The sequence below is a fragment of the Pan paniscus genome, chromosome 13 (assembly GCF_029289425.2).
Source record: "Pan paniscus chromosome 13, NHGRI_mPanPan1-v2.0_pri, whole genome shotgun sequence".
Taxonomy (NCBI): Eukaryota; Metazoa; Chordata; class Mammalia; order Primates; family Hominidae; genus Pan; species Pan paniscus.
This window is the reverse complement of record NC_073262.2, coordinates 40,030,573-40,048,024: the sequence shown is the minus strand read 5'-3', so window position 1 is coordinate 40,048,024 and position 17,452 is coordinate 40,030,573. Positions and strand designations below refer to the sequence as shown.

Genomic DNA, 17,452 nt, shown 5'->3' with positions numbered 1-17,452 from the left:
AAGAAAGATTTGAATATACCCACAGCTATTGTAGGCAGCAGACCATACCATACGTATTAGAAATATTTCCAACATGGCTTAAAACAAAGAATTTCTCAGGCTGCGCATAATCCCAACACTTTCGGAGGCCGAGATGGGAGGATCACTTGAGGTCAGGAGTTCAAGACCAGCCTGCCCAACATGGTGAAACCCTGTCTCTACTAAAAATACAAAAAAAAATTAGCTGGATTACGCCTGTAATCCCAGCACTTTGGGAGGCTGAGGTGGTTGGATCACTTGAGGTCAGGAGTTTGAGACCAACCTAGCCAACATGGTGAAACCCCATCTCTACTAAAAATACAGAAAGTAGCCAGGCGTGGTGACGGGCACCTGTAATCTCAGCTACTTGGGAGGCTGAGGCATGAGAATCACTTGAACCTGGGAGGTGGAGATTGCAGTGAGCCAAAATTGCACCACTGCGCTCCAGCCTGAGAGGTACAGTGAGACTTGGTCTCAAAACAAACAAAAAAAGGTGGGGGAGGGTACCTGCCTAATTCCCACCTAACTTGACATTTAAATTTGTTTGAATACTTTGGCTTCCAAGTATTTTGGTTACAAGATATTTTCCTGTGTACTGGAATCCTCAATAGAGTAAAAATACTTTTTTGAGGCCTGTAAGCTTCCTTTCTGTCTTCTCAAGAAGTTGTGGTAAGCGAGAGAGTTCAAGTCCTGGCTCTACTACTAGTTAGGTGGTGACCAAATATCAAGTCACTTACCCTTCTCAGCCTCAGCTTCTACAACTGTAAAATGGGGATGATAACCAGGCAGAGTTGGTGTGACGAGTTAACATAATACTATGCCAAAGGACTGTATAAATGTCAAGAGATTTTCATTACCTACTCCAGCACTTTACAAATAGTAGGTGTTAAGTTAATGTTTGTTTAATTGAATTGTATAATGATCTTGGGAATATAAAGCTAATTTTACTTTGCATTGATTGAATTAAACCAGGCTCTTTCTCTAGGAAATTATGTCTCAGGGAACAAACTAAATCTCTGGTATGCTAGAATTTTTGGATTAAGTTATGTTATAACAGAGTATGCTGTATTTACTGCAAATGCTACTAATGAGATATGCTAATGGGAAGATAATTAAGTGTTCCTTTTCCAGAAGAAAAAATGAAACTTTCTCCCACAATTAGAACCATTTTGTAAGCCACATCTTTGTGTTTGCAGAACTCCCTAAAAATGTGAAAAAGTTCATGCATGCCAGCAGGTGAGAAGTTTATTTCTTTTCCCTGACAGGAATATTAATCACTATTATTATCAGCTCAGTAAGTCCTTGACCTCACAGGGAGATGTGTGCAGCTGCTGGCTTTGGAGAGGGAAATGTATGTTGGAGCAAAGTGTTGATATCCACTGCTTTACTGCCTAATAAGGAAAGCCAGCACCTGTCCAGAAGGTAGAATTCCAGGATTCCAGATGAGGCAGCCATGGTACCTAAAATGTCCATCATTAGAATCATTCCTTGGGGTTTAATACAGTCTTTAGAAATGCCCTACTAAAATGGAGATGTTGTCAAATGCTACATTAGCACAGATATCTTTAAAAACTGGTGCATGATTATGGCGGATACCAAGGGAATAGAATCTGGGATCACAGACAAAAAAAAAAACAGAAGAAATTTCAGCTTTTGGGAGGCCAAGATCAGATATGTTATTTGGGAACCTTAGATGTGAGGACAGCTTTGGGTATCCCAAGGAGCTAAGGTTAATGGAAATGGAATCAACAGTCATCCAAGGCCATATCATGTGACTCCTTAACCCAGGATTCCTCATGTAATTCATTTAAAACATAATCAATTTGCAGTTATGAAATAACAGGTGATAGAACTAGCAATAGAAAAAGTCATTTTTTTAGAGACAAGGTTTCACTCTGTCGCCCAGGCTGGGGTACAATGGTGCGATCATAGCTCACTGCAGCCTTGAACTCCTGGACTCAAGTGATCCTCCCACCACAGCCTCCTGAGGAGCTGGGACACAGGTACCATGGCTGGCTAAATTTTTTATTTTGTAGAGACAGGGTCTCACCATGTTGCCCAGACTGGTCAACATAGGTTGCTTCTGGCTGAAAGTGATCCCCCCCCACCTCAGCCTCCCAGAGTGCTACAATTACAGGTGTGAGTCACTACACCCAGCCAAAAAAGTATTTTAACCCAAGTATTTATTAGGCATCAATCAACAGGAGACTGGCATTACTCAATAGAGTATGTGACCTTCATCCTACAGGATCATATACTCTTGAAGAATCTCTTCCCTCCCATTTTTTCTTGCTACTATCTCTTCTCCCTCTGAACAAGAAACTCAATAAAAATTTCATTTCCAATTTTGTATGCCTATCGCTTTCTCTCTTGCGAAATTACTGACAAGTCAGAAATGGTCAAAGATTTACCAGAAGTTTCAATGAGATGTACAGACAGATAACAGGTATGAAAAATGAAAAATTCACAAGCCAAATACAAGTACATACAATTATCTACTTGTACATAATTACAAGTAGATAATTAACCTCCTACAGGGAGGAGTTGTGAACAATAGTTACTAAATAATAATTCAACATTGCCAAACTCTGAGTGTGATGTTCTGCAATGGGCATCCAAAATCAAGTTAGGAAGGAAAGCAGGGAAGTGTCTTAACCAGAAGGACAAATTGCAGAAGGGTGATTTTCATTTCTGCTTCAGAATTATTTGCTTTCTCCATATTAAAATGGAATATACCCCTTCTTAAAATATATTTATATCCAAGAAGGCCATAATACTGGAAATGGAAGAATTCCAGACTAGAAGGCAAAATTAATTTCTAGAGTTCATTTTCATGTTAATGTAGTTGACAAATGTAGTGAAAGCAAGGGACTTTTAAATATTATGTTGTGTTTTGGAATTGTAAACAGCTTTAGCAAGAGGAGTTTAGAAATAAGGACAAATGAACTTCCAGTGAATACCAAGCAGACAGTTCAGAATGAGATCAGCTGTTGCCACAGATGTAAGTAGACATAACTTTGGGACTTTAGGACTATTATCAGCAGGTGTATTTGTTTGGTTTCATACAGCAATGAGTACAGAAATCTAAAAATAAGACTTGTTAGTCTACCATGGCCTTCCTCTAAACTGTATTATATACTTTCCCATATTATTTCATATAAATGTATTTATAAAACCTAGGAAAATCTTTTTTGGGGGTAGAAATCAAAGTGTCATTTATCCTCAAATAGCTCAAATTTACAGTATTTAAAATATATTTAATATTTCAGGCCTAGGCCAGGCACAGTGGCTCAAGCCAGTAATCCTAGCACTTTGGGAGGTTGAGATGGGTGGATCACTTGAGCTCAGGAGTTTGAGACCAGCCTGGCCAACATGGTGAAACCCTGTCTCTACAGAAAATTCAAAAATTAGCCAGGCATGGTGGTGCGTACCTGTAGTCCCAGCTACTTGGGAGGATGAGGTGAGAGGATCACTTGAGCCTCGGAGGCAGAAGTTGCAGTGAGCGGAGATCATGCCACCGCACTCCAGCCTGGGTGATGGAGTGAGACTTTGTCTCAAAAAATATATACATATATATTTATATATAATACATATGTAAATATATATATTTATATATAAAATATATATGTAAATATATAATATATAAATATATATAAAACATATATTAGATATGTGATTTTTTTTCAGGTCTAGTTACAGTCGGACTTCATCTTTCATATATTCAAGCATGCATTCCTTCAACACACACACATTTGTTAAAGTAGCTCTCATATTGATTATGAACATGTATCAGAGTTTTATTCTAAACTTGTATTAAAATAAGAAACATTCTCAAAAGTCCAATTCAAAGAATCCTTCTTACAAACACATTTTATAGAGAAAAAAATCAGCAGATAAATTATTAAACTAGATTTTTTTAAAGAAGGAAAATAATATCTAGTTAAGGATGACAGCCTCTTTGCCTTATTGGTTAAAGGTCTTAAACCAGTTTCAAGAGTAATAATCAGTCGAGTGGGTTTCCCGAGAGGGTCTTTTAAGCTCATTACTCTATTAGAAAATTGCTCAAGTATTTTATCAGGAAAAGAATTATTTCCCGAGGAAAAGCAGCTAGTCACATCAGACCACAAAGTTCTGCCCCCACAAAGGTTCGGGACCCCTTTATTTCTCACATTTATTGGGGGCTGCTTATGCCATGCTAAAGAACTTGAGCTTTACCTTCTAGGCAATGGAAAACTATTGACAGGGTTTAAGCAGAGATATGCTATGATCAAATTTGTATTTTTAAAAGACCATTTTCTCCACTATTTAGTATTGACTGAAGTGGATGAGACTGGAATTCCAGGAATAGGATGGCCTTAACTTTTGAAAATCAGTGTAATTCACCATATTCATGAAATAAATAGTATGATCATTTTATAGATGAATAAAAAGTACTTGGCAAAATTCATTACCCATTCATGACTTTTTTTTTTTTTTTTTTTTTTTTTTTTTGGCAGAGTCTCGCTCAGCCGCCCAGGCCGGCGTGCAGTGGCGCCATCTTGGCTCACTACAAGCTCCGCCTCCCGGGTTCACGCCATTCTCCTGCCTCAGCCTCTCGAGTAGCTGGGACTACAGGTGCCCGCCAACACGCCCGGCTAATTTTTTGTATTTTTAGTAGAGACGGGGTTTCACCGCGTTAGCCAGGATGATCTCGATCTCCTGACCTCGTGATCTGCCCGCCTCAGCCTCCCAAAAGTGCTGGGATTACAGGCGTGAGCCACTGCGCCCGGCCCATGATTTTTAATAAAACAAAACTCAGCAACTAAGAATAGAAAAGAACTTCCTCAATCTGATAGAGATTGTCATAAAAAAAATCATAGCTATCCCCATACATAATGGTGAAATATTAAACACCTTCTCCCTAAGATGGAGAGAGAGGCAAACATGTCCACCCGCACGCCTTCCAATCAACAATGCACTGGCAATCCTACCCAGTACAAGAAAACAAGAAAAAGTAAAAAGGCATACATATTGGTGAAAGAAGTAAATAGTCTCTTTGGCAGATGACATGACATAATTGTTTATGTAATAAATTTTTAAGGACCCTACAAAGCAGTTACTGGAACTAATAAGTGGCTTTAGCAAGATTGCAGGACATAACGGCAATATTTTAAAAATCAGTTGTATTTTTATATACTAGCAGCAAGCAATTATAAATTAAACTTTTAAACAATTCAATTTATAACAGTGTTTTAAAAACTAAAATACTCAGAAATAAACTGAAATGATGTGTAAGACCTCTACACTGAAAAATATAAAATATTGCTAAGAGCAATTTTTAAAAATCTAAATAAATGGAAAGTTCTATCATGTTTATGGATCAGAGAACTCTACGATGTTAAGATATCAATTCTCCTCACATTGATCTATAGAGTCAATGTAATCCAAGCTAAATCTAAAAATCTAAAATGTATACAGATATACAAAGGACTAGAAGAGCCAAAATAATCTTGAAAAAGAAAAATAAGTCAAAAACTTGCATTAACTGACCTCAAGGGTTACTACAGAACAACAGCAGTCAAGATAGTGTGATATTGGCATAAGGAAAGACAAATAGATTAATGGAATAAACTAAAGAATCCAGATATATATCCATTCTTTTTTTTTCTTTCTTTCTGAGACAGGGTCTCACTCTGTCACCCAGGCTGGAGTGCAGTGGCACAATCTCGGCTCACTGCAACCTGTGCCTCCCAGGTTCAAGTGATTCTCCTGCCTCAGCCTCCCAAGTAGCTGGGATTACAGGCATGCACCACCATACCTGGCTAATTTTTGTATTTTGGGTAGAGATGGGGTTTCACCATGTTGCCCAGGCTGGTCTTGAATTCCTGGCTTCAAGTTATCCTCCCACCTTGGCCTCCCAAAGTGCTGGGATTAGTCATGAGCTGCCGTGTGCAGCCCAGAAATATATTCATCCTTATATGGTCAATTAATTCTTGACAGAGACACGAAAGCAATTACATGGGGAAAGGAAAGCCTTTTCACAAATGGTGCTGAAGCAAGAATCCATCATATGGGGGGGAAATGAACCCTGACCCTATCTCATACCAGCCATACACAAAACTTAATTTGAGCAAGATTATACAACTAAACAAAAAAGCTAAAACAGTAAAGCTTCAAGAAGAAAATATAGAAGAATATCTCAACCTGGAAGCAGGCAAAAATTTCTTGGACAAGATGCAGAAAGCAATAAAACCATAAAGAAGAATTTGACAAATTAGACTTCATCACATTAAACACTTTAGCTCATCCTAAGACAACATTAGCAACATGAATAAGTAAGCCACAGAATGATAGGAAATGTTCATAAAGCATATATATGACAAAGGACTTATATCCAAAATTTATAAAGAACTACTAAAACTCATGATGAAAAGTCCAACAATCCTATTTAAAAGTGGGCAAAAGGCTTAAATGGCCACTCCCAAAAAGAAGGTAACAATTAGCCAATAAACATATTTAAAGGTGCTCAACATCATTAGTTCATCAGAAAAATGCAATTTAAACTATGATGAGAAAACACTGCACATCCACTGAATAGCCAAAAACAAAAAAGACTGAGAACTCAACTATGAGCAAGGATGTAAAACAACTAGAATTTTCACACATTGTTAGTAGAATATACTCCTATCCTATCACCCAACAGTTTTACTCCTAGGTATTTACCTAAGAGAACTGAAAATACATATCCACACACAAAAATACCGCTTGTATAAAAAAGTTCTTGGCAGCTTTATTCCAAATAGCCAAAAACTGGAAAAAGTGTTAAATGTCCATCCACAGAAGCATGGATAAACAAATTACCATATATCTGACACAATGGAATACTACTCAGCAAAAAACAACAACAAAACAGAAAAGAAAAAAATAATTTGCTGATACACACTACAACATAGATAACTCTTACAAAAGGCTGAATGAATGAAGCTGAATCCCAGAGAGTGTATACTGTATGACTCCATTCATATGAAGTTCTTGAAGAGGCAAAACTAGTCTACGGTGAAAAAAAAAGACAAGTTATTACCTTTAGTGGGAGAATTGAGAGGAGAGAATGACCAAGAAGGAGCATGAGGGAGCTTTGTGGGGTGATGAAAATGTGCTGTATTTTGATAGGGATGTGGGCAATGCCAGTGTATTCTTTGTCAAAAATCAGCAAATTCATCACTCAAGAATTTGTGTTTTACTCTATGTAACTATTACTTTTAAAAAAGACATTGAATGCTAGCTAGTAGATTTGCTTTTTGCAGTGGTGTGGGTTAACAATTCTGAAAATACTTCATGTGCATTCTAGGCTCATGCAAATGAAGAAACAACATGAGTAAAATGGCAGGTGTCTCACTGTTGGATAAGGTAATTAGAAATCTGAAGAGTAGGAAGAAGATGAGAAGGTACCCTGCAGTGTTTGGATTGGAAATGGATATATTGGTATAATACATGGTTTTTAATATAGAAAGATATGGAAATATAGATATGTGTGTGTGAGGCAGGTATTTCCACATCAGTAGCAGTTATCACTTACAGCGCCCAGATCTTGGTTTCTAGTTACCATTTTCCATCAAAGGAAGCTAGTCTGCTTGGAGAAAAGGCTGTTTCCAAGACAGAGAAAGTATAAAGTGAGCTAGAACATTTTGTACCTGAAAGTAAGGAAGTACGGTCAGCCCTCTGTATTCACAGGTTCCACATCCACAGATTCAACCAACTGAATTGTCCAACAGGTCAAAAATAGTTTTAAAGATAAAATAAAATAACAGAATAACAAATACAAATATAAAGAATAATACAGTATAACAATTGTTTACATAGCAACATTGTATTAGGTAATATAAGTAAAGGATGATTTAAAGTATGCAGGAAGATGTGTATAGGTTATATGCAAATACTACATCATTTTATATATAGGATTTGAGCATCTGAAGACTTTGGTCTTGAGGGATAACTGTACTCAAAGAATGGTGGGGAAATAGCATAAGGATACAGGGGTCAACCTGAAGAGGTGATTCACATTGAGCAAACCTGAGATGATCTGGCTATCAAAATAAACAGTGATAATAATGGATTATAACCAATTGGATAAAATTAAGTCCATGAGTCCAAAATGATATAAATAAAAAGAATGAATATATTAATAAATAGGTGAACATATATATTTAATTTACATAAGTTAATGTGTTTGTATATATGAAGAAATCTCTTCTTTATAATGAATATAGAAATAACAATAGTTAGAAAATTATTACTGAATGATAATACCAGTGGATGAAAGTTGGAAAAGGACAAGATATTTACATGATCTCAAAGTGGCTCCCCACAAATTGCTTATTAATCATGAAGAGAAAAAAATAGTGATTTCACATTAGAGAAACCCAGCAAACACCAACTTAACTAATCAAAATTACCAATACTAAGACAAACCGACATGATATGCCCTGATATAATGCACTGAATAAGACTCAATATCACTTCTGTAGTATTCCTATCCCAAATGCGTAATTTGTACACAATCACGAGGAAACATCAGACAAACACAAACTGAGGACATTCTATAAAATAACTAATCTACAGTCTTCAAAAATATCCCAGATGAAGAGTGACAAAAAAGGCCAACTGATCCAAATTAAGGGAAACTTCAGAGACATAACAACTAAATTTAATATGTGATCATCAACTAGATCTTTGACTAAGAAAAATAATTAGCTATAAATCACATTATTGGGACAATTGACAAAATTTGAATATGAACTATGGATAACGAAATAACACTGTTATCAATGTTAAATTTCCTGATTTTGAGAAGTATACTGTGGTCATATAAAAAGTATCCCTTTTTTTAGGAAATAAACACTAATTTATTTAGGAGTAAGGAGCCATGATGTGTCCAACTGACATATAGCTCAAAGAAGTGTGTATATATACATAAATATCTATGAGAAAATGATAAAGCAAAGATGGCAAAGTATAAACAATTGTTAAATCTGGGTGAAGATTACATGGAAGGTTCCTGAATTTTCTTGCAACATTTCTGTCAGTTTGAAATTCTGCCAAAATAAAAAAAAATTCCACCACATTCATTAATCAGTTAGTGAATAAAAAATAGGAGTTCAGACTAGTCAGGAAACCATAACATATCTGTATAACTATTCATGTTCTTTGCTCAATTTTTAATGGGGTTATTTGTGTGGTGTTTTTTGCTGAGTTCTTTGAGCTCCTTATAAATTATAGATATTAATACCCTGTGTCAGGTATACGGTTTTCAAATATTTTCTCCCATACTGCAGGTTGTCTTTTCACTCTGGTAATTATTTCTTTTGCTGTGCAGAAGCTATTTAGTGAATTAAGTTCCATTTGTCTATTTTTGTTTTTGTTGCTTGTGCTTTTGAGGTCTTAGTCATGAATTATTTGCCTAGACCAACGCCCAGGAGAGTTTTCCCTAAGTTTTCTCCTAGTATTTTTATATTTTCAGGTCTTGCATTTAAATTTTTAACCCATCTTCAGTTGATTTTTATATATGGTAAGAGATAGGGGTCCGAGTTCATTCTTTTGTATGTGGCAATCCAATTTTCTCATTTATTGAAAAAGGTGTCCTTTCCCCAGTGTATGTTTTTGTCAACTTTGTCAAAGCTCATGAATAGACACACTTCAAAAGAAGACATACAAATGGCCAACAAATATGTGAAAAAATGTTTAATATCACTGATCATCTGAGAAATGCAAATTAAAACTACAATGAGATATCATCACGTGCCAATCTGGCTATTATTAAAAAGTCAAAAATAACACATTGGTGAGGAAATGCAAAGAAAATGCTTATACACTGTTGGTGGGAATGTAAATTAGTACAACCTTTATGGAAAACAGTATTGAAATTTCACAAAGAACTAAAAATAGAACTACAATTCAATCCAGAATCCCACTACTGGGCATCTACCCAAAGGAAAAGAAATAATAATATCAAAAAGATACCTACACTTGTATGTTTATAACAGCACTATCACAATAGCAAAGAAATGGAATTAACCTAAGTGTCCATCAGTAAATGACTGGATAAAGAAACTGTCATATATATGCACAATGGAATAATATTCAGCCATAAAAAGTATGAAATCATGTCTTTTGTAGCAACATGGATGGAACTGGAGGCTATTATCTTAAGTGAAATAACTCAGAAACAGAAAGTCAAATACCGCATGTTCTTACTTACAAGTGGGAGCTAAATAATGTGTACACACAGACATCAAGTATGGAAAAATAGATACTGGGGACTTGGAAGGGTGGGAGGGTGGATGGAGGTGAGGATGAGAAATTACTTACTGAGTGCTATGTACATCATTCAGGTGATGGTTACACTAAAAGCCCAGACTTCACCATTATGCAATATCTCCATATAACAAAACTGCACTTGTACCCCTTACATGTATATTTTTTTTAAAAATCGGGTATAACTGGAAAACAGTGTAACTCATTTAGGGCTCCAGCAGAAAATAAGATGACATACATGAATTGGGAAAACTAAACTAGTAAAGGGAAATTAATAAAGGGATTATTGACAAAGTTGTGAAAAGCTCCATTACTATTCCAGGCCAAAACTTGAAGCTAGAGAGGCTCTGTAAAAAGGGCCTGTGCTGAAGTCTTAGGTTTCTATTGCTGTGGAAAAAATAAATAAATAAATAAATAAATCCCTGTGGACAGGAGCTGAGACTTCTAGTTGGAGGCTAGATGACTCCATGGAAGGCGCTAGGTAATTAAGTACTTTCCTTTCATTCTACAATCTCCTGCCTGTGTTGCTCATTAACTAAATCCATCTGGAAGCCCAGGGTCAAGGGAGTCCATTGTATACTTCATACAAGTCAGTCTCCAGGGGACAAGTAGGAGTGAAGAAGGATGGAAAGTTGATCTGGAAGAGCAAGCAGCAGATATCCAGAATGAAGGTGGATCAAGGTGGGGGAGAGGCCAAGAGAGCAAAAGCAAGAATGAGAGTGACAGAATAGAAATGAACATGATGTTGAGTAAATACTTAGATGACAACTTCAATATTAACATAACATGCTGAGTTTTAATTGCCTGTGAAGCAGCCAAGTGTGGCTGTCCAGCAGGCAGTCACATACCAGAGCTTGAAGCTTAGGATGAGACTGACTGCCCAAGCAGCACAAATAGAGTGACAATGACAGAGAAGAAGTAAGTAGTTAACACTTAGATTCGCATTTTTCACCACCCATTTACTTTTGATTGAATGCATTTGATTTTTTCTTTATCACTCACTGAAACTGCATTTAATAAAGCTGCCAAATCCAATAGACACTATCCAGTCCTTACCTTTGTCTTCCTCTTGTCTCTTGTGAATCATTACTTATTAAATACTTTTTCTTCCAATATATCTCACTGCATTTTTTTTTTTTTTGAGACAGGGCCTCACTCTTTCACTCAGGCTGGATAATCATAGCTCACTGCAGCCTCCATCTCCCAGGCTCATGCAATCCTTCCATCTCAGCCTCCCAAGTAGCTAGGACTACAGGTGTGTTCCACCACACCAAGCTAATTTGTTTTATTAAGGTCTCACTATGTTGCCAAGGCTGGTCTTGAACTCCTGAGCTCAAGTAATCCTCCTGTCTCACCCTCCTAAAGTGCTGAGATTACAGGTGTGAACCACTGTGCTGGCTACATTTTTTTTTAGATAGTACTTCTTTCTAGTTCTCTTTCCACATCCCTGTCTCTCTCTGCCTCTTTTGTAGGCATTTTCCCCCGTCCTCCATTTCTGCAATCACTCCACCCACCATGTTGATGATTCCTATGATTCTATCCTTAGCCCTCCTCATAAACCACGGAGGCCAGAAGGCAGTGGAAGACAAATTTAAAGTACTAAAAGAAAGAAGAAAAAATACTGTAACCCTGTAATGTGAGAACTCTATTTCAAGCAAAACTATCCTTTAAGAATGAAGGAGAAATTAAGACATTTCTAGATGAAACAAACTGAGCTAATTCATCATTAGTAGACCTGCCATACAAGAAATGCCAAAGGGAGTTCTTTAGGCTAAAATGGAAGGACACTAGACAGAAGAAGTCACAAGGAAAATTAGAAAACATTAGACATGAATAGAATACAAAAACACAACATTCTAAAACTTATGGATGCAGCTAGAAGTAGTACTTAGTGAAAAATTTATAGCTGTAAATGCCTATATTAAAAAAGAAGAAGGACCTTAATTCGGTGGCCTAGGACTTGGCCTTGAGAGCTTGAAAATGCAGAGTAAACTAAATCCCAAGCAAGCAGAAAAAAATATATAAATATTAGAGCAGATATAAAAGAAATAGATTATAGAAAAACAATAGGGAAAATCAGTGAAACCAAAATTTGGTTCTTTGAAAAAATCAACAAAAGCGGCAAACCTTTAGCTAGACTGACCAACAAAAATAAAGAAAAAAGATTCAAATTACTAATACTAAAATCACAAATGAAATAGGACGGCAGTACTACAGAACTTACAGAAATAAAAAGAATTATAAGTAAAAATTTGAGCAACTGTATGACAACAAATGAAATAACCTAAATGAAATTATGAAATTCCTAGAAAGACTACCAAAACTGGCTGAAGAAGAAATAGAAAGTTCAAACAGGTCTATATTAAGATACTGAATTAATAATTTTCAAACTTCCCACAAAGAAAAGCTGATGACCAGATGTCTTCGCTGGTGAATTCTATGAAAAATGTAAAAAAGAATTAAAACAAATTCTTCACCAATGCTTAAAAAAATATAAAAGAGCTCAATAAACAAGGAGTGGAAGGGAACATCCTCAACCTAATAAAAAGCATCATGAAAAACCCACAACTAACATCACACTTAATAGTGAAAGACTGAAAGGCTCTATTCTCATCACTTCTATTCAACATTGTACTGGAGGCTCTAGTCAAGGCAATTAGGCAAGAAAAACAAAGAAAAAGCATCTAGATTGGAAGAGAAGGAAAAAAATTTTCTCTACTTGCAATTGAGACGGCTTTGTATATAGAAAATCCTAAAGAATCCACAAAGAAACTATTAGGGCTAATAGATTCAGCAAGCTTAGAGAGTACAAGATAAATAAAAAATTAATTGTATTTCTATTTGTTAGCAATGAATAATCCATAAATGAAATTGAGGACACAATTCCATTTATAATAGCATCAGCAAGAAAAACATTTGTGAAAAATATAGCCAAAAAAGGCACAAAATATATACCCTGCTGTAATCCAAGCACTTTGGCAGGCCAAGGCGGGTGGATCATAAGGTCAGGAGATCAAGACCATCCTGGCTAACACAGTGAAACCACATCCCTACTAAAAATACAAAAAAATTAGCTGAGTGTGGTGGCATGCACCTGTAATCCCAGCTACTAGGGAGGCTAAGGTAGGAGAATAGCTTACCAGGAGGTGGAGGTTGCAGTGAGCTGAGACCGTGCCACTGCACTCCAGCCTGGGCAACAGAGTGAGACTGCATCTCAAAAAAGAAAAAAATATATATATATTATATATATATAACATATATAATATATATAATATATGTTATACATATATATAACATGTATATATGTTATATATATAATATATATTATATATATTATATATGTTTTATATATATGTTACAAAACATTGTTGAAGAAAATTAAAGAAGACCTAAATGAAAAGACATTCCATGTTCATTGATTCAAAAACTTAATGTTGCTAACTGGCAATACCCCCCAAATTGATCTACAGATCCAATGCAATTGCTATCAAAATTCCAGATGTCTTTTTTTTGGCAAAAATTGATAAGCTGATCCAAAAATTCATATGAAAACGCAAGGGGGCCAGGTGCAGTGGCTCACACCTGTAATCCCAGCACTTTGGGAGGCCAAGGTGGGTGGATCACCTGAGATCAGGAGTTTGAGACCAGCCTGGCCAACATGGCAAAACCCTGTCTCTACTAAAAATACAAAAATTAGCTGGGTGTGATGGCGTGCGCCTGTAATTTCAGCTACTTGGGAGGCTGAGGCAGGAGAATTGCCTGAATCCGGGAGGCAGAGGTTGCAGTTAGCCAGGATCGCACCATTACACTTCAGCCTGGGTGACAAGAGTGAAACTCCGTCTCAAAAAAGAAAATGCAAGGGATCCAGAATAGCCAAACAATCTAGAAAAAACAAAATTGGCACAGTCACATTCCCAACTTCAAAACTTTCTACACAACTACAGTAATCAAGACTCTATGGGACTAGCCTAAAGACAGACATAAAGATCAACTGACTTTCAACAAGGGTGCCAATACAATTCAGTGTGATAAAGAATAGTCTTTTCAACATATGATAGTGAGATAACAGTAGATATCCACATGTAAAAAAAATAAATAAAGTTGGACTCCTTCTTTACGCCATGCAAATTAACTCAAACTCGATCAAAGACTTAAATTGAAGAACTAAAACCACAAACTCTTAGAAGAAACCATAGGTGTAAATCTTTGTGACTTTGGGTTAGGCAATAGTTTCTTTGCTATGGCACCAAAAGTACAAGCATCCAAAGAAAATAATAGATAAAGAAGACTTCATCAAAATTTAAAACTTTTGTGCTTCAAAAGACAATACCAAGGAAGTAAAAAAGACAACTCACAGAATGGAGAAAATATTTGCAAATCATGTATCTATAAGGCTCTAGTATTCAGAACACACAAAGATCTCTTATAGCTCAATGACAAAAAGATAACAAAATGGACATGAATGTACACAAGGGATCTTAGTAGACATTTCTCCAAGGAAGAGATACAAATAGCCAACAAGCACATGAAAAGATGTTCAACATAATTACTTATTAGAGAAATACAAATAAAAACTACAATGAGATACCACCTCATACCTACTGAGATGGCCATAATCAAAAAGATGAATAACCAATGTTGGCGAGGATCTGGAGAAACTGGAACCCTCATACATGCTGGTGGGAATGTAGAAAGCTGCAGCCATGGTAGAAAATAGTTTCTCAAAATGTTAACCATGGACTTACCATACGCGCCAGCACTTCCACTCTTAGGTACGTATTGATTCAAGCAATAACATGGGTGAACCTTGAAAACATTAAACTAAATGAAAGAAGGCTACATATTATGTGATTCCATTTATGTGAAATGTACCAACCAGGCAATTCTGGAGACACAGAGGGTAAACTAGTGTTTTCCAAGGGCTGGAGGGAGAAAAGAATGGGGAGTAACTGCTAATGGGTACAGGGTTTATTTTGGAGGTGACAAAAATCTGTGGTTATATAAGATGAATAAAATTTTGTTAAACATTCTATAATTAGTGGAAATGATTACACAAACTTATGAATATACTAAAACCCATTGAATTATACACTTTAAAGGGGGTGAATTTTATGGTATGTGAATTATATCTCAAAAAAAAAGAAAAGGGGATATTCTGACCCCCAAGCCCTAGTCCTACTCCATGGAGGAAATTAATGGTATTTGTTTCTTAGATACCATTCCTGAAATAGACTGTATATATACAAACATATATTTGTGGGTCTATAGGTACCTTATTGAAAACAGAAACCAAAGCATAGCAGACACATTGTTCTAGACTCTTTATTTCTCTTTATAACTTCAAGATCATTCTTCTTTACACTGTAACTTGGAGATTATTCCATTTCAGCATATGTAAGTATTCTTTATTCTTTTCTATTTGGAGATATTCTGTAATTTAATTGGCCAGTCTTTTGCTGTTCCAAATAATGTTGCAATTTATTTCTTTGTATAACTTTCCAGCACAAGTGTATGAGTGGAATACGTTTTGAGAAGTAAAATTTCTGGTTTGAATTTTTATTTTATTTTACTTTGATAAATTGCCATTATTGACATAATATCTTTCTCACTTGATTATGAGTTCCTTCAGAAAAGGAACCATGTCTGTTTTGTTGACAAGGGTACATCTAAATTCTAGCACATTGTCTGACACACTGCTTAATATATTTGTAGATTGACAAGCCTACGTATTTTATTGTATAAAGTGTCAAATGGAAATTCAAAGCTATACTGTTCAAAAACTTATGATCCAGTTTATAGGAATTGTTTATAGGAACTGATCCAAAGATAGGGGATTTTCTTTTTCTATTTTTGGTTTTTGTTTTTGTTTTTTTTTTTACTTTTTATCGAGTTATTTGTTTTTTATGTTTCCTTTCCTACTCTGTTAATAGTATGTTTTGAAAAACTGTGGAATCAATTGCAATGTATCATTCAAAGAAAGACAGAATCCCTTAATTTCATCTGAATATATATATTTTAGTAAATAAATATCAATTTCTTATATTTCAGTATTCTATATTTCAGTTATTTAAAAAGAGAGAGAATGGGGTTGATTTGCAACAAAGAGACCTAATAGTGACACCTGCTGGAAAAAAAAAGTCAGAATAAAATTTGAACCATTAAATCTTTTTAAAATTTTAGACAAGTTTTATGTTTCTATTAATCAGGAAAAAATGTGTTATTTTTATGACAGGAATGTTTGTAATAAGTAAACATAATTGTTTACAGGAGGCTCTTTCATGTTTTACAAAACAACAGAGAAATATATATTTTGTTTTTTAGGATAAAGTCATTTTGGGAACCGATTACCCCTTTCCACTAGGTGAGCTGGAACCTGGGAAACTAATAGAGTCCATGGAAGAATTTGATGAAGAAACAAAGGTATAATGCCTTTTACTTCACGGCTTTCTTACTGACTTTTCCTCCTCTAATTGGGTTTGGTTTCAGAGCACTTTGATACATGAAAACAAAGAACAGAGGAACCATTACACTGAATTCCCTAAAACTATTACTCTATCTCCATAAATAGCTAAACTATTAAAGGACAAAAAAAATGACAAAGCTGAAAGTCAGCCTAGTACAACTAAATTCATAAACCCAAGAAAGAAAGTTGTATAGAAGGATATGACAATAAAATATGCCTGCATGTTAGATAGATCATAGGAAAAATGTCTAAATTTTTTCTATATTACTTCTGTTACAAATCTACCAATCTCAAAAGTTGTAATAACTCTAGTTATTTAGATGATGAAACTAAAGTCTTGATTAAAAGGATCCAAGGAATCAGATCCTTTAAGTAACTAGACTTTATTTTTTTTCCCGGCATTTGACTTTTAAGGCAGGTAAATGATACTAATATGTGCTATAATGCTACCATTACCTAGTCTACCCCTTAGACTCCTAAACCAAGATGAGTTTAAAATGACATGCAGTGTCTTCAGTTTCCCTCTCCTTTGCCACTCCTTCCACACCCCCATCCTCCAAAAAAATAAGTTCTTCCTAAGACCTTCACTGCCCATCACTCCCAGGAGTCAGGGATGGCCAAAAATAACAATATGAGAATATATAAACTCTTAATAAATCTTACAAAACTTTTAGTTGTAAT

The 17,452-nt window shown here is 35.5% G+C and overlaps 1 protein-coding gene and 1 long non-coding RNA gene across 5 annotated transcripts in view; one reads left to right on the top strand and one right to left on the bottom strand.

The window, feature by feature from the left end:
* The window catches only part of LOC112439085 (uncharacterized), a 54,019-nt gene that overhangs the window by 17,018 nt on the left and 19,549 nt on the right, over positions 1 to 17,452 (bottom strand). The gene's annotated exons all lie outside the window — the stretch shown is intronic.
* The window catches only part of ACMSD (aminocarboxymuconate semialdehyde decarboxylase), a 61,142-nt gene that overhangs the window by 40,810 nt on the left and 2,880 nt on the right, over positions 1 to 17,452 (top strand). For both annotated transcript variants that reach the window (XM_057301407.2, XM_055108549.2), the window contains one exon: positions 16,630 to 16,728. In XM_057301407.2, the coding sequence (XP_057157390.1) occupies positions 16,630 to 16,728 (99 nt within the window). The remainder of the gene's footprint in view (positions 1 to 16,629; positions 16,729 to 17,452) is intronic.